Source organism: Amphimedon queenslandica, unplaced genomic scaffold (assembly GCF_000090795.2).
Source record: "Amphimedon queenslandica unplaced genomic scaffold, v1.1 AMPQUscaffold_13263, whole genome shotgun sequence".
Classification (NCBI taxonomy): domain Eukaryota; kingdom Metazoa; phylum Porifera; class Demospongiae; order Haplosclerida; family Niphatidae; genus Amphimedon; species Amphimedon queenslandica.
The window spans coordinates 84,468-109,485 of NW_003546501.1; the positions used below are offsets into that span (position 1 = coordinate 84,468).

Sequence of the window (25,018 nt, forward strand, 5' to 3'; positions counted from 1 at the left end):
TCTCTCTCTCTCTCTCTCTCTACCTCATAATTTCTTCCCATTGAGAGTCGGTTGCCATGGTAATGCTAGTGTCCACCTGCTCCGGCAGGTAGCTCTTGTGTCTAAGCATCAACTGAAAAGCAGCTTTTTGATATAAGAAAGTTGACTAGAGAGAGAGAGAAAAAGAGAAATACATATAATAATAATAATAATAATAATAATAATAATAATAATAATAATAATAATAATAATAATAAAGAGAAATGCATATGTATATTAATAATATGCAAAGGTTGAGATATAGGATATAGTGACAAATCATTAGTCATTATTAGTGGTGAGTGTGCTGCATACTGTTATGTCATCATAAGATCACACTTATCAGTATTGATAGCCATGAACCATCACAAACACCATCACAATGTAACAGCATGTATACACGTACACGTACATGTACATGTACATCTACATAATTGTATTCATGATGTATGTGTAAATTACTTTAGACCACCGGCTCTCTCTGTATAATATGTCTGCGTAATGAGAGGCTTTAGCATACTGACCTTTAAACCTATATATGTACATATACATACATGTACATCAGTATTTGTAAGGAGAGAGAGATAAAGAGAGAGAGGGGAGGAGAGAGAGAGAGAGAGAGAGAGAGAGAGAGAGAGAGAGAGAGAGAGAGAGAGAGAGAGAGAGAATGAATAAGAGGGTACAAAATGTCCAGGGGTAGTAAAAAAGGAAAGACAGAAAAAATATTTTAGATTATTTTCTTGCGAGACAGTGAAAGAAAAACCAATTTCAGTTTGTGTTTATTTCCCATCAAACTGATGTACATGTACATGTATACCAATACCCAGTGAGCGTGGGCTGGCAGTCATCAAAACATCTACTTCTGTCACTTGCTAATAGTTTGATGTACACGAACACGTTTTGCAAGTTTAGTCTTTAGTTTACAGTCACACGAATATTGATGAGTGATTACCGAAAGGTTAAGTCGCATTCTCTCTCTCTTTCCTTTTAAACTGAGTCAGTTTCCTCTCTCTCCCTCTCCTTTCTCTTCCTCTCTCTCTCCCTCTCTCTCTCTCTTACACATAGCACCACTTCAGTTCCCAGTAGCAAAGATGGTGAACTTTCTTCCACTGGTCCTGGGCAGCCATTGCTTTATTGAACCAGGTGATGGCCTGAAATGAAATAAAAATATATATAAAAACACATGTACATGTACAGTGTAGCTTCTATAATAAGGACACCTTTATAATGAGGACACCTTTATAATAAGGATACCTTTATAATGAGGACACCTTTATAATAAGGACACCTTTATAATGAGGACACCTTTATAATAAGGACACCTTTATAATGAGGACACCTTTATAATGAGGACATTTTGTAATGTCACAATTGGTACAAGCCTATACAAAAGTACTTTTGAAATGAGGACACTGTACATCTATAATCTATGCACATGTAGTTCAATCGGTTTGTATTGGCTATGCTCTCTCTTACCCTCTCATGGAGTGACCAGCAAATTCCCAATGTCATAACAAAACCCATTTAGCATAAATAATAATAATAACAAATAAATAATAATTAATTCTACGAATAAGATAATTATTATTATTACTAAAACCATCATTTGCTTTTCTTATGAATCGGGGGGTATGGTATGTATAAACTGTACTTGATAATAATAACAATAATAATGCTGTGCAAGGACTCCATACATTGCAATAGACAGGAGATGAGCTGGGCTTGTTCCCTTGGGGTATCAGAATACTTAAACAAGAGGCCGTGAATATCATTAAAATGTATAAATATTATGAATCTAGAGTGGCCGTGTGTGGAGATAGACAAAACTTAATAATGTCATTAAACAGAGAGAGAGAGAAAGAGAGAGAAAGAGAGAGAAAGAGAGAGAGAGAGAGAGAGAGAGAGAGAGAGGGAGAGGGGGAGGGAGGGAGAGAGAGACAGAGAGGGTTTTTGATAAAGATTTGCTTCCAATTTTGACTCAAATTCGTTCAGATTTTGTATCAAAATGATCGCTTTTTGTACTCCAATTTTGTACTCATAAAACAACTGTGAAGCATTGTCACTCAAATGATCAATTTCTTAAGCAAATCACAAAGTCCAATTGACATACTCTCCTTGATTGTGACCAATGGAGATCAATGTGTGTACTAACTTCTCTTATAAAAACTGATTACATTAAAGAAGGATGTGATATGAGATTGTAATTGTGGAGTAACTGCCCTGTCATAATGACCATGACAAGGGGATATCATATCCTTGCATGCAGTAGTAGTGAGGTATGTCATGATGGAATGACTTATAACGTACAATAGGAATTCACATTAATACAATGAACTACTAGATTGTACACATTTAAGGATTGAGTATAATCAAGAGGATAATGGAATCAATTGGTGTACAATGGCTGATGTAAGACATTATTAAATCACTGAGATCAGCTCAAACTTCCTCTCCACACATCCTCTGCAAGTATACATGAAAGTAATTAGACTGTCCAGTAAGCATAATAACATATCATGTATACATGTACTTGTACTGTTTATGTATAATTATTGTGGGAACTGGAAACTGTGTTTACGTCACAAGGTGTTTATAATTGATATCCTTATGCTGTGTAAGAAGTTTGAGCTGATTCCAGCTTCAATTTTTCGAGTTATGGCAACTTTTAAAAATGGGCCGTTTTCTAGTAAAATGCCCTGTACTATAGCCCATAGTTTTTCTCAAAAAATGACTCCGAAATCACACCCAATTTTTATTACATTTTTTGATGCATATTGATGTACTTATGCTGTGTAGAAAGTTTGAGTCGATTTCGAGCTCAAATTTTTAAGTTATGACCATTTTTAAAAACAAGCCAATTTTTGAAAATTACCCAAGGCTATAGCCCATGGTTTTTCCTAAAAAAATGGCTCCGAAATCACCCCAAATTTTTATTACATTTTCTGATACATATTAATGTACTTATGTCAAATAAAAAGTTTGAGCCGATTCTGAGCTCAAATTCCCAAGTTATGAGCGACACACAACATCCACACATGGACATACCATGAAATACCGTGAGAGGGGAACCCCCCATCCATTACAATACTAATAACGTCATTTAAGTTATACATTACGTCAGTTCACATTACGCCCCCATACATACATGTACATGTACATATAATGTGTATGGTAGGAGTTCTTTCATATCTTTTATGGTACAAACAACAACTGGGCCAAAACAAAAACAAACCATTCAAAAGACAACAAGTGTTTATCATTACGAATGACACATACAGTTATGGAGTTATGAGTAGGAAAAGTCAACATACATGTACATGTATGTACAAATACCAAGAGGTCTACGTCAATATTTTCAGTGTTAGAGCATGAATTGTCACCATATTGTGAAATAAAGGGGTTTATGATTGCTATTATTATTATTGTTGTTGTTGTTGTTTATCTTTTATAGTTAGGGATAGAGTGTTTTAGAAGATAAAAAGTGACTCTATAGCATTGTTTGTGACTGATACAATTGTTTCATTACCATGCAATAGCTTCTCCCAAAAATATGGATATATATGAATCTCCCCTTCTCTCTCTCTCTCTCTCTCTCTCTCTCTCAGTTAGTGGTTTCTATGGCAACCCAGGTTGCCATGACGACATCATTAGCATTATCATCACAGTTACTAGAGTCTCATAGTGAAAATTAGTAATTGGCTGACAGCAGGTGAGAGAGTAGAGAGAGGCTTTGATGAGATTTAATTAAGAGACGTGTACAGGTGGTGGTGTAGTAGATCGAGAGAGTGGACAGACAAGCTAATTGAGTTTAAGAAGCTACAACTATGTGAATAAGAAAGAATGGATGATTGTGGTATACCTTTACCTTTATCAAGGACACCATTGGGCCCACACTACCTGTCCTTAATACATGTACAGTGTAGCCTCTTTATTAAGGACACCATTGGGCCCACACTACCAGTCCTTAATACATGTACAGTGTAGCCTCTTTATTAAGGACACCATTGGGCCCACACTACCTGTCCTTAATACATGTACAGTGTAGCCTCTTTATTAAGGACACCATTGGGCCCACACTACCTGTCCTTAATACATGTACAGTGTAGCCTCTTTATTAAGGACACTATTGGGCCCACACTATCTGTCCTTAATACAGAGGTGTCCTCATTTCAGAGGTACTTTTGCATAGGCTTGTACCAATTGGGACATTACAAAATGTCCTCATTATAAAGGTGTCCTTATTATTACGTAAGGAGACTTGTTTTTGCATAAGAATCACGTATAGTTACAAACACTGGAAGATAATGGGCTCATTAATTATCAAATATGGCCAGTTGGCACGCGTGCATACTCAATTAAACAATTAATCTTAATAATAATTAATTTGATAATGATCGAACAATTAAGAATAATTACTGTTAAAAATGCTACAGCTATGCCATATATCGACACATCCTATACCAATAAGAATGAATGATGCAGGAAATGGAACCTATGTCTCTCTCTCTCCCTCTCTCTCTCTCTCTCTCTCTCTCTCTCTCTCTCTCTCTCTCTCTCTCTCTCTCTCTCTCTCTCTCTCTCTCTCTCTCTCTCTCTCTCTCTCTCTCTCTCTCCCTCTCTCTCTCCCTCCCTCTCTCTCTCCCTCTCTTCCCCCCCTCTCTCTCTCTCTTTCTCACCTCATCGACATTCCCTCTAAGCAGTGCTATCCTGCCCTTGAAATATAAATAAAGAAGACACTACATAAGAAAGAATAACAACAAAATAATAATAACAACAGTAATTAAAAGTTAAACCAATTAAACATACGTTTGGGTGTCTTTCCATTTGGAGCTGTAGCAAACCATCAGCGTGATCAACCTCCGTACTAGCCAGACCTAGGGGGAGAAAGAAAGAGTGTGAAAAAATTAAAAGGCTAATTATAAAATTAAATCCAGTGACAACAGAATCACACCAAATCCTTTGCATAACAATATGCTATTATTCTGTAATATATAAAAGGAGTGGGCCCCACCACAATACAGTGAGAAACAAGAATCACACACTCATCAAAATGGCTTCAGGTATCACTGTCTTGTGACTCTGTCATCAGAGAGTCATCCATTTGATACACCACAGCTGAAAGTGGTCAAGTTCTGTACAAGTGTTTTTATTTCAAGTGGTATTTATTGGTATGTGCCCTATAGTAGCTTTAGAGTAGTGGTGGGGATATGAGAGTACTCAGTATAAGGTGGATGAGGCTACACAGGCCTCTCTCTTTGTAAGTGATCTAAGTTACAACATTTCTCAGAAAACCATACTAATAGATGTAGCTCAACCACAGAGTAACCAGTCAAGTGTATGGTACAAAGACATGATTAGGCCGTGACGTTATGCTCGATGATTGGTATTAATTGGTGATATAAGCTGAATCCATTACACCATCCCAGCCAATGATAACTAATGGTAATGGCTGAAAAAGACACAATAAAACTTTGATTAGTATCTTATTTTAAATTCAAACTGCTTCAAATTTTATAAGCACATTCCTTAATTATTAATTTAGGTAAGGAATGGTTTTAAAATATTTCTAAGTACCATAGTAAAAAATTAAAATCTTGGTAAAATTAATTAAAAATTGACTACTTTTTTCAGCACGTTTTTACATAAAATTTAAAAAGCATTCAAATTTTTTTAAAGTTTAAAATCTACTGAATAAACTTGATTACAAATCTTTAAAGCTCACTTAGTTCTGTAGTGCATAACTTAAATTTCTAACGTCAGAAGTTAAATTTCTAACTGCTTAGCTAACCAACCTATAACGTATTATAAGAATTCCTGGTTTTTCTAAGAATCGACTGCTCACTTACATCCTGTGACTACATAGTAACATATTTATTGAGGAAGATAATGAAGGTATATATACATGAGGTGAAGAGATGTGAGTTTGTGTAATGAAATCAGCCCCTGATGAAGGAAGTGACTGGATAAACAACTTAAGACATACATACACATGTATTACGTGTATGTACATGTACATGTACGTATTATGTATGTGTATGTATATGTACATGTACTACATCTCAAAAACTTTAATGTACAGTTGTAGTAAATAGAAGACCAGTATAATACTAAGAGGATGTGATGCGTTAGATATTCCAAGAAGTGCAGAATAATTATCATACTAATACACTAATACACACACACACACGTACAATCTACATTGTACATATATGTACACATACATTTAAATACGTATACATGATGATACCACAAACCCTACATCTATATGTGATCCTATTCAACCTACACTCATTATTACATTATCAGTGAGGCATTGTAGTCTGCGGTCAGTCAAAGAAGTACTAGGTTCTTTCGTAAGGTTTCGACAAAGAGAGAGAGAGAGGGAGAGAGAGAGGTTTGGTGGCCATATTTGGAGCGGCGGTGAAAGGAACAGGTGGCGGTGTTACGTGATTCGTGTAAGAGAGTAACTCGTAATAAATTAATAATGTCATTATTCAATTTATTTACTCTATTCTCTCACACTAAACTAATAATGGATAATAATACAACCACACAAAGATCTGATGTATACAATAATATACAAAGATATACAATAATATACAAAGATATACAATAATATACAAAGATATCTATAGCAATTTACAAGAGCTCCCAAAAATATCCAAAAATTTACAAGAACACCCCAATATATTCAATAATTTACAGGGCAAGCAAGGGTATCAAAAAATTTACTACTAACTAACAATTTTTATTTCTTTAAAAATTTTATTTTGTATTTTTAAAAATTTGTATATTTTTTATTTCTCTAAAAATATACAAAGGTATACAAGAGTATACAAGAATGTCTCACCTAACATTACGGATGCGACAGTGTGATAGAACAGTATGAATGAGGTGCACATTGAGGAGTGAATGGTTTGAGACCGAGCTCCATTAGTTAGCTCCTGTAGGCCGAGCAGCTGGTTACCGGAAAAACCAACAAACTCTAAAAGTTTAAGAATCCTTTGGGGAAGGAGAGAGATGATCTAAAGAATAAAGAGAATGATAATAAAATATTCATTTATTTATTATTATTATTATTATTATTATTATTATTATTTAAAGTGTAGTCTCTATATAATGGACACTTTGAAAGTGTCTCTGTTATACAGAGGTGTCCTTTATGTGGAGGTTATTTTATACAGTAAGGAATGTAATTGGTACACTAGGTGCTGTCCGTTAAATGGAGGCATACGCTATACCTTATTGCAAAGGAAGTATGTGGTTTTTGAAATAATGACAGAAATATTTAATAAGAACAAAATTAAAAATAAAAAAGTAATTGACATTCCTCCAGTAACAGCTACATAACATCCAATTATAACAAGTCAACATTAGTGGAGTGATATCACACAACTTTTACTAGTACTACAGAGTAATTGTGACATAAATTCCAAGAATAATAATAATAATAATAATTAAAGCAATTAAACGACAATTAAGCAATTAAAAATGGAATTTTCAGCATGATGTTACTATTATAGTAAATTTAATTAGATACGCCTTCGCTTTTTTTGAATTTAAATTAATTTCTTTTAATTCTATTATTAATAATTTTACTTAATTGCCAATAATAATAAATTAATAAAAGCAATTAAAAGACAATTAAGCAATTAAAATGGAATTTTCAGCATGATGTTACTATTATAGTAAATGTAATTAAATACTCCTTCTCTTTTTGAATTTAAATTGATTTTTAAAATTTTATTATTAATAATTTTAATAATTACCAGATTAAAGCAGCCTATCCCTAGCTGGACTCCGGCAATAAATTCCGGATCCAAGACCACGCCCTCCAGCTTACTGGACTCCACCCATGAATAGAAGTTCCTAAAAGTTAAAAAATAATAATTAATATGAGGATGGTTTGTGGGTGTGTCTATGGTCACTCACTTGTACATTGAGTAGCACTGTCTGATTTTGAGACCACCTTTAATGAAACTCATGAGGCTCTCGTCCTAAGATAAATAAATAAATAAATAAATTAATAAGTAAATAAATAAATAAGTAAGTAAATAAATGGATAATTTTACAGTTCAAGGGCTACAGTGCTATATAGAAGTCATAAAAAGAGAGAGCGAGAGAGAGAGAGAGACGGAGAGCGAGAGAGGAATTACATGTAGGAAGAGGGTTAACATTACATCATTTAAAACGAAAGAACATCAAAAGAAAGACAAAGACAGGTATACTACAATTTACTGTTAATCACAAACCCCATAAACCTTGATGACACAGAATACACATGTACATGTACATATAAATTAATGATTCACATTATATAACTTAATACACATGTATCTGATTCCCAATAAAGTAAAGTACAATGTACCTAATGTATAATAAAGTACTGTAATGTACATGTACATGTACTTATTAGATTACTGGATTTCCTATCATGGAAACAGGATAAAATACCCTCCACTCTAACGTAATACAAGGTAGAACATAATTGACAGACTCAATACAAGATCAATAGATACTTTCCTCCAGGCTATGTTACACTGTATAAGGAAATTAGGAAGAATAGGTAGTTACCGCAAAAATATTTGAAATCTTACCAGCTGTCACATTAATCACATTAATTACATGTATGTGGTTGTATTAACTATGCATGTATTCTATCATGCCAAATTTAAATTAGCCAATCAGATTGCAGAATACCAGATTTCTAAATCTATTAGAAACCTCCCGGTGAACACTTAAAAACCTCCTGGGGAACACTTAGAAACCTCCCGGGGAACACTTATTAACCTCTTGGTTTATTAAATAAAATAAGCGAAACCTGGCACTCTACGCTTATGCTCTTATTAGTCCATTTGTCAAGCTTGGTTGATTCTTTACTGGCCTAGCCTGTTAGATATGCAGCAATACCATAGAAACCTCAAAGCGCTTTGATGGGCTTTGTTGATACAGCGCATTGATCTTGTTCACACTAGCACTGTCTAGCAGCTGGATTACGTATCGTTTTGTGTTCTTGTTGCCATTGGTTGCATGTTGATTGAAGCGCATCACTTCACATCAATCCACCTCTGGAGGCGAAGTGAGACTGATGCCCATTAATTTGAAACCACTCTAGTCTATGGGAGCCATAGCTACACTCACTCAACCAGAATGAGCTGAATGGATGAAAGGAGGACTCTCGATGTATTAGTGAAAACTAGCGTACTACGAAGCAGCTGGAACTGTCATTCAAACTATTGTAATGGATATGAGATAATGCTTTCAGCCCATTCATAAATACTGCATTAGTAACAGTATACCTGTCACAGTAACACTAATTGATGTATAGCCAGTTGCTACATGCATAAATATTATTGTTCCTAAATGATTAATTATCTAGTAAGGAAGTCTCTGGCCTATTGAATTATGAGGATTGCTCAACAATAGAAGGCTGACCTCATTAATTAGTGAGAGAGTGACTGGATGTACAAGTACATGTACATGCATGTATAAATATCACTGTTCAGTAATGATTAGTAACATATGTATCTTCTATTAATGAATTAAATCTCTGGCCTATTGAATTATGCAGGATTGCTCAACAATAGAAGGCTGACCTCATTAATTAGTGACAGATTGGATGTATTTAAGTACATGCATACGCACACACACACACACACACCACGCAGCTTGTGAACTGCAACTGAGTTTATGAGATAATATCAACTACATCTACATCTACATGTATTACTACAAATAGCACGCATAATGTATCTCACGTAGCACACAATGGTGGGTGTATTGTGAAATGATCAGTTCATATTTTGTAATAATTATGAAAGAGGAAGATCAGACAGTTCCCATGCACTATAGTTACAAATCGCTAGTCAATAAAATGGGAACTATCGTCACGCGTTCATGAGCAAGACCTTTAACATCACGTCACATAGGACATACGCTATAAAAATGAACATAATCATTGATGTAAATTGTAGTAAAGAAATAGATACATATAAGTACAAATTTATTGGAATCTACAGTGTTAAATGGAGTGGAGTAAATACTACGGCGCCGGGTTGCCTACTTCTTGACGTTTCATTTTTGTGGTTTTGTGGTCTGTACCAAGAATATTAAAACCACGAAATCAATAAAGTGTCATATGTACATGGACTTATTTCACAATTTAGAATGTCTTAATGTCTTTATGCTACCTAGGAAGTTTGAGCTGTATTTCGACTAATAATTTCAAAGTTAAGAGCATTAAAAGAAACAGGCCAGTTTTTAAAAAGTATCCAAGGCTATAGCCCATGGTTTTTTTTCCAAAAAATGGCTCCGAAATCACCCCAAATTTTTATTACATTTTCTGATACATATTGATGTCCTTATGCTGTGTAGCAAGTTTGAGCTGATTCCAACTTCAATTTTCCAAGTTACGGCCATTTTAAGAAATCACCAAAATTCTGGAAAATGCCCATGGTTTCTTCAAAAAATGACTCCGAAATCAACTCAAATTTTTATTACATTTTCTGATACATATTGATGCCCTTATGCTGTGTAGAAAGTTTGAGCTGATTCTGACTTCAATTTTTCAAGTTACAGCCATTTAAAAAAACGCCAAAATTCTGAAAAGTGCCCTGTACTATAGCCCATGGTTTTTTTCAAAAAATGGCTCCGAAATCACCCCAAATTTTTATTACAGTTATTGATACATATTGATGTCCTTATGCTGTGTAGAAAGCTTGAGTTGATTCCGACTTCAATTTTCTGAGTTATGGCCATTTTAAGAAAATGCCAAAATTATGAAAAATACCCAAGGCTATAGCCCATGGTTTTTTTCAAAAAATGGCTCCGAAATCACCCTCAATTTTTATTACATTTTCTGATACACATTGATGTCCTTATGCTGTGTAGAAAGTTTGAGCTGATTCTGATTAATATTTTTCAAGTTATATCTAAACTAATAATTAATATACTGTTGATATATGCTACGTATGATAATAATTTTGAGTGGATTCCAACTACGTGTTACAAGCCTCAGTAACAAGTAATGAATATCATTATAGTCCGACCCATGATAGCCTTGTAACGTTTCATGCATTTATAAAGAGATCAGTAAAGGATGATGATTTGTTGTCGGAAGCTATTGAAAAATTTTTGAATGGGCAATTCACTGCAATTGCCCTGCTCTAATTAAACAATTAATGTATCAATAAAATTTAATATTAATACTAATTTTATTATAATCATTATTAATAATATTACAGTATTTTAAAATAACAATAATAATTATTTATTTTTTTAAATAATATATTACCTGAAAGAATGTTAACAGTGATTGCAGCATGTTGCATTCAGCATAAAATATCTCGGCGTGAAGTTCAGCCGTCGTGTAGGAGTCCATCTTCTGACCAAAGACCATTCCTGACAACGACTCCATTACACCTTGCTTCTTGCGTATACTGGAGGAGGGAGAGAGAGAGGGAGGGAGAAGAACAATAAAATTGCTGTTAATTTTGCTAAATACAAAACTGGTAAAGAACTGCTAAAAATCTCAGCTATTCTTTCATAAAAATTACAACAAAAGCCAATCATTTGTTGTTTATAAAAAAGTTCAAGCCAAATTGGAACAAAGACAAATTCCTTATCAAAAACAAAAAGGAGAGAGAGAGAGAGAGGGGGGGAGGGAGCTACTCACGTGTTAAGTAGAGCTACGGCATCTTGCAAAATGGAAGAAGCAAGCTCTATAGTCTCCTAACAGAGAGAGAGGAGGGAGAGAGAGAATGAGTAGACAAGCTTATGATGCTAGACTTTATAAAAAGAATATTTCTTATTATAACAATGACAGTGCTGCTGTTAACTCTCCTCCTCATGATAATGGTCCCCCCACACAAACAATGACTAATATAAGAACACACACTGTTAGTGTTACAGGCTCTATATAAGGAAGGACTGCTGGAAGTAAAGGATAAAGGTGTGAATACCAACAGTTACTATGGATACCTCCCGTTGCCATGGCGTTTTAGAAAGATTATGCACAGATCAGGAAGAGTTTATTAATAAAATTATAATAATTAATATACGGAATGAATAACTATATATGAATAATCGATTATATATAATAATAATAATAATAATAATAATAATAATAATAATATATGAATTAATAATGGATTATAAATAATGATGCAAATATGATACATATATATATATATACATGTTGTAATTATTAAAATACAAATTAATAAAACATAATTGTATAAGTAATGACTAAAATTTAGTAAAATAAGTAATTAATTAAAATAAGTAATGACTAATTTTAGTAAAAACTAAAATTTTAACTTTAACTTTTTTTAGCTTACTGGTTCAAAACTCATCATGGCTTGACAGAATACTATAGTACCATAGCCCACACAATGATAGGGACTAACATCAGCCCTAAAAGAATTAAATAATAAAAATATAAAATAAATATAAAATTATAAATATATACATACATGTAGGCCTAGTACGTAAGAAAATGTAATAAAAATGGAGAAATTTCTCCTTTTATTTTTGGTGAAATTTGGCCCGAGACCATGTACTAGGGACTTTTGTCTGATTTTGGAGAAACTTTAAAAATTCATAAAAAATCCAAATTTGATTGGAATCAGCTCAAACTTTCTACGCAACATAAGAACATGTATATGTATCAGAAAATATCATAAAAATGGAGAATTCTCTACTTTCCATTTTTGGCAAAATTTGGCCCGAGACCATGTACTATTATATGACCTGATTTTGGAGCAACTTTAAAAATTCATAAAAAATCCAAATTTGATCGGAATCAGCTCAAACTTTCTACGCAACATAAGTACATGTATATGCATCAGGAAATGTAATAAAAATGGAGAATTCTCTACTTTTCATTTTTGGTGAAATTTGGCCCGAGACCATGTACTATAGTACAGGGACTTTGGCCCGATTTTGGAGCAACTTTAAATATTCGTAAAAAAATCCAAATTTGATCGGAATCAGCTCAAACTTTCTACGCAACATAAGTACATGTATATGCATCAGGGAATGTAATAAAAATGGAGAATTCTCTACTTTTCATTTTTGGTGAAATTTGGCCCGAGACCATATACTATAGTACAGGGACTTTGGCCCGATTTTGGAGCAACTTTAAATATTCGTAAAAAATCCAAATTTGATCGGAATCAGCTCAAACTTTCTACGCAACATAAGTACATGTATATGCACCAGGGAATATCATAAAAATGCAGAATTCTCTACTTTTCATTTTTAAATAAAATTTGGCCTGTGACCCTTCTAGGCAACATAAGTACATGTATATGTATCAGAAAACATAACCGTTATTTAATAATAAATTAATAGATATTAATACCATGGTTTCAGAATGGCCTCTGCTTCAAAGTACTGATTATTCAACATCATGTTAAGAACTTTTGTGATCGTCTCCATACCGGCTTCATGAGTAATCTCAGTACTGTAAATAATAATAATAATAATAATAATAATAATAATAATAATAATAATAATAATATCTTAAATTCTCATTTCAATATAATTATATTTAATTAATTATAGAAATGTACAGAGTGCATGGAAGCCACTATATAAACTAATGGTGAACAATATCAAAATTAAAACATTTAAAAATAAACAAATAAATTGAAGTTAATTAATTCGATTACAAGACCATGCCCATCACAACCCACACCCAAAACTCACACAGCATCGTTCCTTTGAAAAGTCGACGGTGCATCCTCAAACTCGTCCTGTGAAACGAAGAGATCACGTGAGACGAGATAAATAGACTCACCTCTTCATTATCTGCCTCCAATTCTACCTTTGGGTCGCTAGGAGGAGTGGTGGGCGTGTTCTCAGCACTCATGATCGACAATTTTAAAAACTAGAGCTAAACTATCTCCTAGGTAATCAGAAAATAAAATTTGAGCTAGAAAAGAGAGCTGGACTACATTAGAAGAGGAACATTGTGAAGATAAAGGACAGCAGGTTTGCAACTCCCTTTTCTCCGCCTTTTGGGTGGGGCTACAGGTTCCAGGATCACGTGATGTGAGAACAAATAAACCCCACCTCAAGTTTTGCGCATGCGCATAACTAGTTAATATCTAGTGGCGGTAAAATTTAAAGTAATTTTTTAATTGACAAAGTACAAAAATACACAAATATTCATTCTAAGCTGCACCTCTGCAGGTAACCAACTAGTTATGGTCTAGCAATAACTTACTATCAAAATATTAATTTTCAAAAATCTACTGAAGATAAACATCACAATATTTCATTTTTAAAAAGTCACTCTAATTTGAGAAAGGCATAAACTGAGCAAGCAACAAAATCTAGTTTCTACATATATTTACTGCAAAATGGCGGGCTTTTTCCAGACATCTGTTTCATTGTATGACATGCAAGAGCCTCCAACCTTTTCTTGCATTGGCAGACAGGAGGTGGAGGAAGAGCATCTGAAATTAGAAATGGTGTATAGAATGCTTAGTATATACATTACCATTGAAATCAAGGACATATTTTCCAGGAATGCCAACATCAGATTCTGTGACTGCATTAGAATTAAGGAAACCGTTAGTTGCAAATGGGTATTCAAACAGGAGCTGTGAAAAATCATCATTGTATGATCCAGTGAATGTTTGGGTATCATCCAATACACGGACAATTAGAACAATACCAAATGTGTATCTGCCATTGGTTGCTAATACTAGCTGAGCAATTGTTCCAGGCAACGTAGCACCCTAGTGGTATGCAATGTATTTGATAAAAGAATTACAGTCAAATGGTTGAACTCACAACATTGGGAAATAAGTTATCAACCTCAAAAAGCAGAAGATGTGTTGGGCAAATACTATCAGCATTCAAAGCAGGGAATTTAGCTTTAATATCATTCAGAGCTCTATTCCTCAGTGATACATCTACAGAGATTTTAAGAGTTGAACTACCAAAAAAACCAATAGAAGCAGCATGCCTCTGCAAACCAATGTTATAGGTAGGTGGGCTTAGAGTCAAGAGGTCAGCACGAATCTTTTAAAAAGTAAAAATGAGACAAGTATATTAAAATCATAAAATAGAGCTACTCACTGCAGCTTCTGCAAGTGCAGAGTCGTTGGGAAGACCTCTGATATTAGTAATTGTCAAAGGGAGACTGAGACCAGAAGCAGAGCCACTATTACTTACTGCTGCTAGAGTAGTAGCAGAAGAGTCCTGATAAAAGTCATCTTTATCAAGACTAAAGCTGGAGCCACTTATGCAAAATATCAAAAACAGCTTTAAAAACTAAAAAAGTGTATACAAATTTCCAGATTACAAGCATGACTTACCACTGACATTTCCCTCTGCCCTTCTCTAAAGGAGTAATAGTTTATTTGACAACTAATAGTGCAAACTGCTACATATATATACCGGTACCTGTAATTAACTGACTAGACAAGCTAATTCACTAATGACCGATTAAACTTAAATTGAATACTTATTTAATTGTTTGTTTGTATTGCACTGTTGGCATGTTTTGCCATGATACCATTTATTGCAATCGAATTTAATGATCCCAAGAATAGAAACCTCTTCTATTCCAGACAACTTGTTCGATTTAACTAACAACGTTAAAGTGTTATAACTACAGATTGAATTCGTAGTTATACATACTTTGATGTTGTCAGTTAAATGGAACAAGTTGTTCAGAATAGAAGAGGTTTCAATTCTTAGGAAACAATGCTATGCATTCAGATCAAAGTAACCTGCAACAGACTGTTGCATCTAATAATACAATAATACTGTTGCATCTCATGAATTTGAATAGTACCAATGCTGACTAGTAAAAGCTAGAGAAACGATAATTTGTGGTAAATCCTTGTAGTATTTATTCTATTGTCATCTTTTGTAACATGCATCACATGCACATATGGGGTTGACTATACCATAAGGAAAGGATACTCATCAATAATAATGAGAGCTGAAAATGTATGTACATGTACATGTACATGTACTTGTATGAGAGTCAATTGAATGTCAATAGTTCGGGTGGGAGGTGTCCAGTACCGCCCATTTCTCTTAAACTGACATGCCCATTAGGTCGGATGGATATTTTAGTGATTCTACAGTTACCAATACCCATTCTAAGCCATGCCTCTGGAGGTAAGTGACTAGTTAATGTGTATCAATAATTTATTATCAAATTATTTAATTCCAGAAGAATTCACTGAGCCTGCATGAGGGTAGTCTCGCCCCACCCCTTCGCTACCTAAGGGGCGGGGCAAGACTAGCATGAGGGTGATTCTGGGTGAAAATCTCAACATTTAAAAAGTTATTAAAAGCCACTCTAATTTGACAAGACATAAAATGAGCAAAGTAGTAAAGTCTGCTGTCTACATATATTGACTGCAAAATGATGGAATGTTTCCAGACATCTGTTTCATTGTATAACATGCGAGAGCCTCCAACCTTTTCTTGCATTGGCAAACAGGAACTGGAGGAAGGGCATCTGAAATTAGGATGGTATATAAAATGCATATTAATAGTCAGTATTATACATTACCATTGAAATCAATGACATATTTTCCAGAAGTGCCAACATTAGAATCCATGGCTGCATTAGAATTAAGGACACCATTAGTTGCAAATGGATATTCCAACAAGAGCTCTGAAAAATCATCATTATATGATCCAGTGAATGTGCTGGTATCAAAGTACACATGCACAATTAGAACAATACCAAACGTGTATCTACCATTGGTTGCTAGTACTAGCTGAGCAATTGTTCCATTATAGTCACTAATAAACTAGTGGTATGCAATGTATTTGACAAAGGAATAACAATCAAATGATTAAACTCACAACTTCAGAGTATAAGTCATCAACCTCAAAAAGCAGAAGATGTGTTGGGTAAATACTATCACCATTCAAAGCAGGGAATTTAGCCTTAATATCATTTAGAGCTCTATTCCTCAGTGGTACATCTACAGAGATCTTAAGAGTTGAACTACCTGAATAACCTGCAGAAGCAGTACGCCTCTGCAAGCCAATGTTATAGGTAGGTGGGCTTAGAGACAAGAGGCCACCAGTAATCTTTAAAAAAGTGAAAATGAGACAAACATATTAAAATCATAGCATAGAGCTACTCACTGAAGCTTCTACAAGTGCAGAGTCATTAGGAAGACCTCTGATATTAGTAATTGTCAAAGGGAGGCTGAGATCAGGAAAAGAGCTCCCAGAACTTACTTCTACTAGGGTAGTAGCAGAAGAGTCCTGATAAAAGTCATCTGTATCAAGGCTAAAGCTGGAGCCACTTATGCAAAATATCAAAAACAGCTTTAAAAACTAAAAAGACCTATACAAAATGTCCAGGTTACACAGCATGACTTACCACTGACATTTCCTGCTCTCTGCCCTTCTCTAATGCCACAATACCAATTTATTGCAACAGATCAGTATAGTTGCTTTGAAATAACCTGCAATAGACTGGGTGGGACAAGACGTGTACATGACACTATTGCATTTCATGAATTTCAATATTGCCAATGCAGACTTGTAATAGCTAGTGTGAAAAGGAGTAACAGTAATATTTGTGGTATTTTTGTAGTAAATTTTTGTAGTACTATCTACTGTCATTTCTCATAAAGTACATGATAGTGTATGGGTTGGCTATACCATAGATAATAGAGTGAATTTACTCTATTAAAGAAATTTATAGTCTATGGCTATACCATAAGGAAAGGATACTACTCAATATGAGAGCTAAAATGCATGTACATGTATGAGAGTCGGTTGAATGCCAATAGTTCGGGTGGGAGGTGTCCAGTACTCCCCATTTCTCTTAAACTGACATGCCCATTAGGTCGGATGGATATTTTAGTGAATCTGTAGTTGCCAATACTCATCTTAAGCCACGCCTCTGGAGGTAACTGACTAGTTAATGTGTAGCAATAATTTACTATCAAATTATTTAATTTCAGAAGAATTTACTAAGCCTGAGGGTGAAAGTTGCAATATTCTAATCTGTCATTAAAAGTCACTATAATTTGACAAGACATAAACTGAGCAAGCAGTAAAGTCTGCTCTCTACATATATTGACTGCAAAATGACGGAATGTTTCCAGACATCTGTTTCATTGTATGACATGCAAGAGCCTCTAACCTTTTCTTGCATTGGCAAACAGGAGGAGGAGGAAGAGCATCTGAAATTAGGATGGTATATAGAATGCATATTAATAGTCAGTATATACAGTGACATTATGCATTACCATTGAAATCAATGATATATTTTCCAGGAGTGTCAACATTAGATTCTGTGGCTGCACTAGAACTGAGGTAGCCCCCATTAGCTGCAAATGGATATTCAACCAAGAGCTGTGAATAATCATCATTATATGATCCAGTATATGATAGGGAATCAAAGTACACACGGACAATTAGAACAATACCAAATGTGTATCTGCCATTGGTTGCTAGTACTAGTTGAGCAATTGTTCCAGCCACTATAGTACCCTAGGAGTATGTAATGTATTTGATAAAAGAATTTCAATCAAATGGGCAAACTCACAACATGGGGAAATAAGTTATCAACCTCAAAAAGCAGAAGATGCGTTGGGTAAATAGTATCTTTATTCAGAGCAGGGAATTTAGCTTTAATATCATTCAGAGCTCTATTCCTCAGTGATACATTTTCAGAGATTTTAAGAGTTGAACGACCATAAAACGTAGTAAAAGTAGGACGCCTCTGCAAACCAATGTTATAGGTAGGTGGGCTTAGAGACAAGAGGCCTGGACGAATCTTTTAAAAAGTAAAATTGAGACAAGTATATTAAAATCATAGTGTAGAGCTACTCACTGCAGCTTCTGCAAGTACAGAGTCATTAGGAAGACCTTTGATATTAGTGATTGTCAAAGGGAGGCTGAGACCAGAAGCAGAGCCATCATCACTTACTGCTGCTAGAGTAGTAGCAGAAGGGTCCTGATAAAAGTCATCTCTATCAAGACTAAAGCTGGAGCCACTTATGCAAAATATCAAAAACAGCTTTAAAAACTAAAAATACTTATACAAATGTCCAGGCTACACAGCATGACTTACCACTGACATTTCCCTCTGCCCTTCTCTAAAGGAGTAATGGTTTATCTGACAACTAATAGTGCAAACCCGGCACTACATATATATACCGGTACCTGTAATTAACTGACTAGACAAGCTAATTCACTAATGACCGATTAAACTTAAATTAAATACTTATTTAATTGTTTGTTTGTATTGCGCTGTTGGCATGTTTTGCCATGATACCATTTTATTGCAATCAAATTTAATGTTCCCAAGAATAGAAACTACTTCTATTCTGGACAACTTGTTCGATTTAACTAACAATATTAAAGTGTTATAACTACAGATTGAATTTGTAGTTACATACTTTGATGTTGACAGTTAAACGGAACAAGTTGTTCAGAATAGAAGAGGTTTCAATTCTTAGGAAACAATGCAATGCATTCAAATCAAAGTAACCTGCAACAGACTGTTGCATCTAATAATACAATAATACTGTTGCATCTAATAATACAATAATACTGTTACATCTAATAATACAATAATACTGTTGCATCTCATGAATTTGAATAGTACCAATGCTAACTTGTAAAAGCTAGAGAAACGATAATTTGTGGTAAATTCTTGTAGCATTTATTCAATTGTCATCTTTCATAACATGCATCACATACGTATGGGTTGACTATCTATACCATAAGAAAAGGATACTCATCAATAATAATGAGAGTTAAAAATGTATGTACATGTACATGTACATGTATGAAAGTCAATTGAATGTCAATAATTCAGGTGGGAGGTGTCCAGTACCATCCATTGCTCTTAATAAATTTACATTCCCATTAGGTTGGATGGATATTTTAGTGATTCTGCAGTTACTGATACCACACCTCTGGAGGTAAGTGACTAGTTAATGTGTATCAATAATCTATTATCAAATTATTCAATTCTAGAAGAATTCACTGAGCCTGCATGAAGGTAGTCTCACCCCGCCCCTTCGCTACCTAAGGGGCGGGGCAAGACTAGCATGAGGGTGATTCTGGGTGAAAATCTCAGCATTTTAAAAGTTATTAAAAACCACTCTAATTTGACAAGACAAAAAATGAGCAAGCAGTAAAGTCTGCTGTCTACATATATTGACTGCAAAATGACAGAATGTTTCCAGACATCTGTTTCATTGTATGACATGCAAGAGCCTCCAACCTTTTTTTGCATTGGCAAACAGGAGGTGGAGGAAGGGCATCTGAAATTAGGATATTATATAGAATGCATATTAAGAGTCAGTATATACATTACCGTTGAAATCAATGACATATTTTCCAGGAGTGTCAACATTAGATTCCGTGGCTGCATTAGAATTAAGGGCACCATTAGTTGCAAATGGATATTCAACCAAGAGCTGTGAAAAATCATCATTATATGATCCAGTGAATGTGCCGGCACTAGAGAAAACATGCACAATTAGAACAATACCAAACGTGTATCTGCCATTGGTTGCTAATACTAGCTGAGCAATTGTTCCATCCAAGTCAGTACCCTAGTGGTATGCAATGTATTTGATAAAGGAATCACTTACAATCAAATGGTTGAACTCACAACATTGGTATGTAAGTCATCAACCTCAAAAAGCAGAAGATGCGTTGGGTAAATACTATCACCATTCAGAGCAGGGAATTTAGCTTTAATATCATTCAGAGCTTTATTCCTCAGTAGTACATCTACAGAGATCTTAAGAGTTGAACTGCCTGAATAACCTGCAGCAACAGTACGCCTCTGCAAGCCAATGTTATAGATAGGTAGGCTTAGAGTTAAGAGGCCACCAGTGATCTTTTTAAAAAGTAAAAACTGATTAAACAAGTATATCAAAATCATAGAATAGAGCTACTCACTGCAGCTCCTGCAAGTGCAGAGTCATCAGAAAGACCTCTGATATTAGTAATTGTTAAAGGAAGACTGAGACCAGAAGCAGAGCCACTATCACTTACTGTTGCTAGAGTAGTAGCAGAAGAGTCCTGATAAAAGTCATCTCTATCAAGACTAAAGCTGGAGCCACTTATGCAAAATATCAAAAACAGCTTTAAAAACTAAAAAAACTTAATAAAAATGTCCAGGTCACACAATATGACTTACCACTGACATTCCCTGCCCTTTCTAAAGAAGTAGTGGTCTAGCTGACAAATAGTGCAAACCAGTGTATAATTAACTGAATAGATAAGCTAATTGACTAATGACTGATTGAACTTAAATTAAATACTAACTAATTGTTTGCTTGGCATGTTTTGCCACAGTACCAATTTATTGCAACTGATGTGATTACTTTGATGTTGTAAGTTAAAAGGAACAATTTATCCAGAATAGAAGAGGTTTCTATTCTTGGGAAGAATGTAACACCTTTAAAACAAAGTAACCTGCAATAGACTGTTGAGATAATAAATGTACATGTACATTGTATCACATGAAGAGTACCAATGATGCTGACTTGTAATAGCTAGTATGAAAAGGAGTAGTGACAATAATAGCACTTGGAATATAAGTAGAACTTTTTTGTTGTATCTATTGCCACCTCTCATAATGTGTGTCACACTACATATAGGGCTGACTGTACCATAAGGAAAGGATACTCATCAATATGAATGAGAGCTAAAAATGTACATGTACATGTACATGTACATGTACATGTACATGTACATGTATGAGAGTCAATTAAATGTCAATAGTTCGGGTGGGAGGTGTCCAGTACCACCCATTTCTTTTAAACTGACACGCCCATTAGGCCGGATGGATATTTTAGTGATTCCACAGTTACCAATACTCATTCTAAGCCACGCCTCTGGAGGTAACTGTAGGGACCTAAGAGTAAAAATAAAAGAACATTTTATTTGCTTTATGTCTCTCTTTGCCTACCTGCATACAAAGTATCTTATTACATTCGCATGACAGACAATCAGTTCATAGCTGTCTTCTTTTTGTTCTGGAGGAGCACGATGAAAGAACTGTCTGAAAGCTGTCTCTATACGAGAGCCATCTTGAAAAAACTGCTACAATAATAATAATAATAATTTTATAATAACAATGACAACAACAACAACATAATAATAATAACAATATTTTCTAAATTATTATTTTACCCAGTGTTCTGGTTTCCAATGTGTAACAGCAGGCTCTGGTTTAATGGGGGCCCCCTCGCACAAAATTTCAGTCGTGTTCACAGGAACCCCTGGCAGATGCTGACTGATGATATCAGCAGTCTCTACGGCCCTTACCATGGTGGAGTGATAAAGGATTGTGAACGGAAGATTGAGCTCTTTCAAACGTTTCCCAGTTTCAACTGCTTGCCTCCTACCAAGCTCAGTCAGTATCTATTAATAAATATTATGACCACGCCCATTAATATAATAAAAATTTTTGCTGTATAAAGGTCTATACCTTTTTGTCTGGATCATCGTCCATGACGTATTGCCCATGTCTTACTAAAATGAGATGCCTTGTTGCCGTTGGTACCTCACTCTTTCCTTTATCCCCACCCTCTCCATTAATTTTCTTCTCTTCTTCAGTCTTGATTGGTTGTCTGTGGTCCCAGTTCTTGTCCCACGTGGTTCTCTTCTCCTCTCCATCGTACACATGTCTCCCGTAGCTTATGGCGTACAGTCTCTTGTTTTCTTTGAGAAAGTAGAAGGAGCTGAATCCTGCAGCACCAACAAGGAGAAGCCTCATTGCCGCCATTTTGTCCGTACCTCTTTGGAAACTTCCGAAGATTACAAACTCTAGGATATTTGAGGATTACAGTCCGATTACTACCTCCTATATCCGTATACTAAAAGAACTAAAAGGTATGGTTTGTGTGTAATTATTTTCATTTTAAAATGGATTAATTTTTGTCTTTTTCTTTCTCTTTTTTCAGTTCAAAATGTCTAAACTAACAGCTGAGCTAATAGCAGACTCTCCTCAATTCATGAACTCAGTTAATGATTGGGAATTGAGCCTTAGAGGTATGGTGGGGGTGGGGTCTCGATCACGTGACTATCACGTGATCTCAGCCTGAGGGTGAGCGTGACGTCGCACGACTACTCTCACACGAATATCGTGGAGTCTAGACGTGTGTGCTAGTCATGTGACCCTGTAAAGGCGGAAGGCAACCAATCAGATTGCTTGTTGTATTGATTGACACATATAGGTAATAAGATTCAAGTTATTGAAAACCTCGGGGCGACATTGGTACGCACTAGCTTCTAATTAATGCCCACTCACTTTCTATTTAATGCCCACCTCTCATGATGTCTTTTAAATGAAATTATATTATTATTGTTTTAATTTTTTTAACTCGTTTTGTTGATATCTTTAGGATCAGTTTGATTGCATTGATTTCTCAAATAACGAGATACGGAGATTGGATGGATTCCCATACCTAAGAAGATTGAAGATGCTAATTATTAACAACAATAAGCTATGGTAATAAAATAATTATTATGATTGGAACCATCTATGCAACATAAGTACATGTATATGCATCAAGAAAATAAAGAAATGTAATAAAAATTGAGAATTCTCCAATTTTCATTTTTGCAAAATTTGGCCTGAGACCATGTACTATATAGTACAGGGACTTTGGCCCGATTTTGGAGCAACTTTTAAAATTCGTAAAAAATCCAATTTTGATTGGAATCAGCTCAAACTTTCTACACAACATAAGTACATGTATATGCATCAGGAAATGTAATAAAAATTGAGAATTCTCTACTTTTCATTTTTGGCAAAATTTGGCCCGAGACACTGTACATAGTACAGGGACTTTGGCCTGATTTTGGAGTAACTTTAAAAAAATTATACAAAAAATCCAACTGCTACTATTACTAATTTTATCATCATCATCATTATTATTATTATTATTATTATTATTATTATTATTATTATTATTATTATCATTATTATTATTATTATCATTAGCCGTATTGGTGATGGTTTGGGTGAATGCATTCCTAGTCTCAGGTCCCTCATATTAACTTACAACAATATAGAAGATCTGGTAAGACAGAGAGAGAGAGAGAGAGAGAAATCTTATCTTTTTATTTCTTACAGAGTGATTTAGAGCCACTCTCTTCTCTTAAATCACTTGAACATTTAAGGTATTGAAAATATAGAAGTATATTCTCTATTTTATTTTTACTTCCTTAGTTTACTGAGGAATCCTGTCATACACAAACCCGGCTATCGCTACTACGTCATCTTTAGACTACCCAACCTGAGAGTGCTGGACTTTAGACGTGTCAGGCTGAGGGTGGGTCCCAGGGGGTGTGGCCTTTAATTAATTAATTATTAATTAATTAGGAGAGAGAGAAGGCCAATAACATGTATGGAGGCAAAGACGGACAACACAAGTTGCAAGAAGTCCAAAAGAAATCGAAAACGTTTGCCATCAAAAAACCGACCACAAATAACCTTTTAATTCTAGGTTTGTTCCTGGAGAGCCGCTACCCGTTGCCCCGGTAACAACTGGCCCCACCCCCGAGGCTATAGCGAAAATAAGAGTATGCCTCCGGTGAATTTTTATTAATTTAAAAAATATTTTTAGGACGCCATAGCTAATGCAAGATCACTGGAAGAGGTCCAGCAGTTGGAGCTTATGCTGAAATCAGGTCAGATTAATGAACTAATAAAGAAAGTGTCTGGAGAAGAAGAGGAGGAGGAGGAGGAAATGGAATCAACTACTGTCCATCCATCAATGAACAGTAATGGAGTAGTATAAGAAATGAAAAATGAACACTGTGTACCCACTTTACTGTCTTCTGATTTCGTTGATAATTTTAATAATAATGTATGATTATAAGACACTGAATTTAAATTATTATGAATCTTTAAAAATTGAAACTGGCCGTTTGAATGACCAGTGTCCATGTGAGGACTAGAATTTGATTGGTCAGATCAACTTCTGATCACTTGACTTGTCATGGAAAAATTAATGTTTAACTT

At 34.8% G+C, this 25,018-nt stretch overlaps 6 protein-coding genes across 9 annotated transcripts in view; 1 reads left to right on the plus strand and 5 right to left on the minus strand.

The window, feature by feature from the left end:
- Positions 1–14,060, minus strand: part of LOC109583948 (tetratricopeptide repeat protein 39B-like) — a 22,773-nt gene extending 8,713 nt beyond the window's left edge. The window contains exons 1-15 of the mRNA XM_019999492.1: positions 13,977–14,060; positions 13,820–13,927; positions 13,729–13,775; positions 13,382–13,483; positions 12,357–12,432; positions 11,693–11,748; positions 11,312–11,456; positions 7,951–8,015; positions 7,788–7,887; positions 6,869–7,043; positions 4,825–4,892; positions 4,695–4,754; positions 1,078–1,169; positions 481–550; positions 24–145 (exon numbers count right to left, since the gene is read on the minus strand). Of these exons, the coding sequence (XP_019855051.1) occupies positions 24–145; positions 481–550; positions 1,078–1,169; positions 4,695–4,754; positions 4,825–4,892; positions 6,869–7,043; positions 7,788–7,887; positions 7,951–8,015; positions 11,312–11,456; positions 11,693–11,748; positions 12,357–12,432; positions 13,382–13,483; positions 13,729–13,775; positions 13,820–13,891 (1,250 nt within the window). The 5' untranslated portion in view covers positions 13,892–13,927; positions 13,977–14,060. The remainder of the gene's footprint in view (positions 1–23; positions 146–480; positions 551–1,077; positions 1,170–4,694; positions 4,755–4,824; positions 4,893–6,868; positions 7,044–7,787; positions 7,888–7,950; positions 8,016–11,311; positions 11,457–11,692; positions 11,749–12,356; positions 12,433–13,381; positions 13,484–13,728; positions 13,776–13,819; positions 13,928–13,976) is intronic.
- A 2,246-nt stretch (positions 14,061–16,306) lies between these two features.
- On the minus strand, positions 16,307–17,724 carry LOC109583946 (uncharacterized). Its single transcript, XM_019999489.1, has 5 exons — positions 17,390–17,724; positions 17,149–17,343; positions 16,861–17,091; positions 16,562–16,805; positions 16,307–16,507 (listed from the first exon to the last, which is right to left on the minus strand). The coding sequence occupies exons 1-5, from the start codon at positions 17,396–17,398 to the stop codon at positions 16,392–16,394; spliced, it is 795 nt and encodes a 264-aa protein (XP_019855048.1). The 5' UTR covers positions 17,399–17,724; the 3' UTR covers positions 16,307–16,391.
- A 5-nt stretch (positions 17,725–17,729) lies between these two features.
- On the minus strand, positions 17,730–22,817 carry LOC100641899 (serine/threonine-protein phosphatase PGAM5, mitochondrial-like). Of its 2 annotated transcripts, XM_019999486.1 has the most exons (5): positions 22,478–22,817; positions 22,180–22,410; positions 21,956–22,089; positions 21,838–21,901; positions 17,730–17,873 (listed from the first exon to the last, which is right to left on the minus strand). In XM_019999486.1, exons 1-5 carry the CDS (start codon positions 22,772–22,774, stop codon positions 17,745–17,747), a joined length of 855 nt encoding a protein of 284 aa, XP_019855045.1. In that variant the 5' UTR covers positions 22,775–22,817; the 3' UTR covers positions 17,730–17,744. The 2 variants fall into 2 exon arrangements, with proteins under 2 accessions (XP_019855045.1, XP_003388388.1); XM_003388340.3 differs by lacking the exon at positions 17,730–17,873 and having other exon boundaries at positions 21,640–21,901.
- LOC109583945 (uncharacterized) lies at positions 17,936–19,352 on the minus strand. The gene is made up of 5 exons (XM_019999488.1): positions 19,094–19,352; positions 18,854–19,048; positions 18,566–18,796; positions 18,267–18,510; positions 17,936–18,200 (listed from the first exon to the last, which is right to left on the minus strand). The coding sequence occupies exons 1-5, from the start codon at positions 19,100–19,102 to the stop codon at positions 18,085–18,087; spliced, it is 795 nt and encodes a 264-aa protein (XP_019855047.1). The 5' UTR covers positions 19,103–19,352; the 3' UTR covers positions 17,936–18,084.
- On the minus strand, positions 20,104–21,236 carry LOC100640714 (uncharacterized). 3 transcript variants are annotated; one of them, XM_003388330.3, is made up of 5 exons: positions 21,182–21,236; positions 20,941–21,135; positions 20,648–20,878; positions 20,348–20,588; positions 20,104–20,294 (listed from the first exon to the last, which is right to left on the minus strand). In XM_003388330.3, exons 1-5 carry the CDS (start codon positions 21,188–21,190, stop codon positions 20,179–20,181), a joined length of 792 nt encoding a protein of 263 aa, XP_003388378.1. In that variant the 5' UTR covers positions 21,191–21,236; the 3' UTR covers positions 20,104–20,178. The 3 variants fall into 3 exon arrangements, with proteins under 3 accessions (XP_003388378.1, XP_003388379.1, XP_019855046.1); XM_003388331.3 differs by having other exon boundaries at positions 20,648–20,896; XM_019999487.1 differs by having other exon boundaries at positions 20,343–20,588; positions 20,648–20,896.
- LOC100642023 (U2 small nuclear ribonucleoprotein A'-like) lies at positions 22,792–24,884 on the plus strand. Its single transcript, XM_003388341.3, has 10 exons — positions 22,792–22,881; positions 22,953–23,040; positions 23,226–23,266; positions 23,394–23,500; positions 23,996–24,074; positions 24,128–24,174; positions 24,224–24,326; positions 24,377–24,456; positions 24,501–24,576; positions 24,621–24,884. Exons 2-10 carry the CDS (start codon positions 22,959–22,961, stop codon positions 24,792–24,794), a joined length of 789 nt encoding a protein of 262 aa, XP_003388389.1. The 5' UTR covers positions 22,792–22,881; positions 22,953–22,958; the 3' UTR covers positions 24,795–24,884.
- Positions 24,885–25,018: the final 134 nt, after the last annotated feature.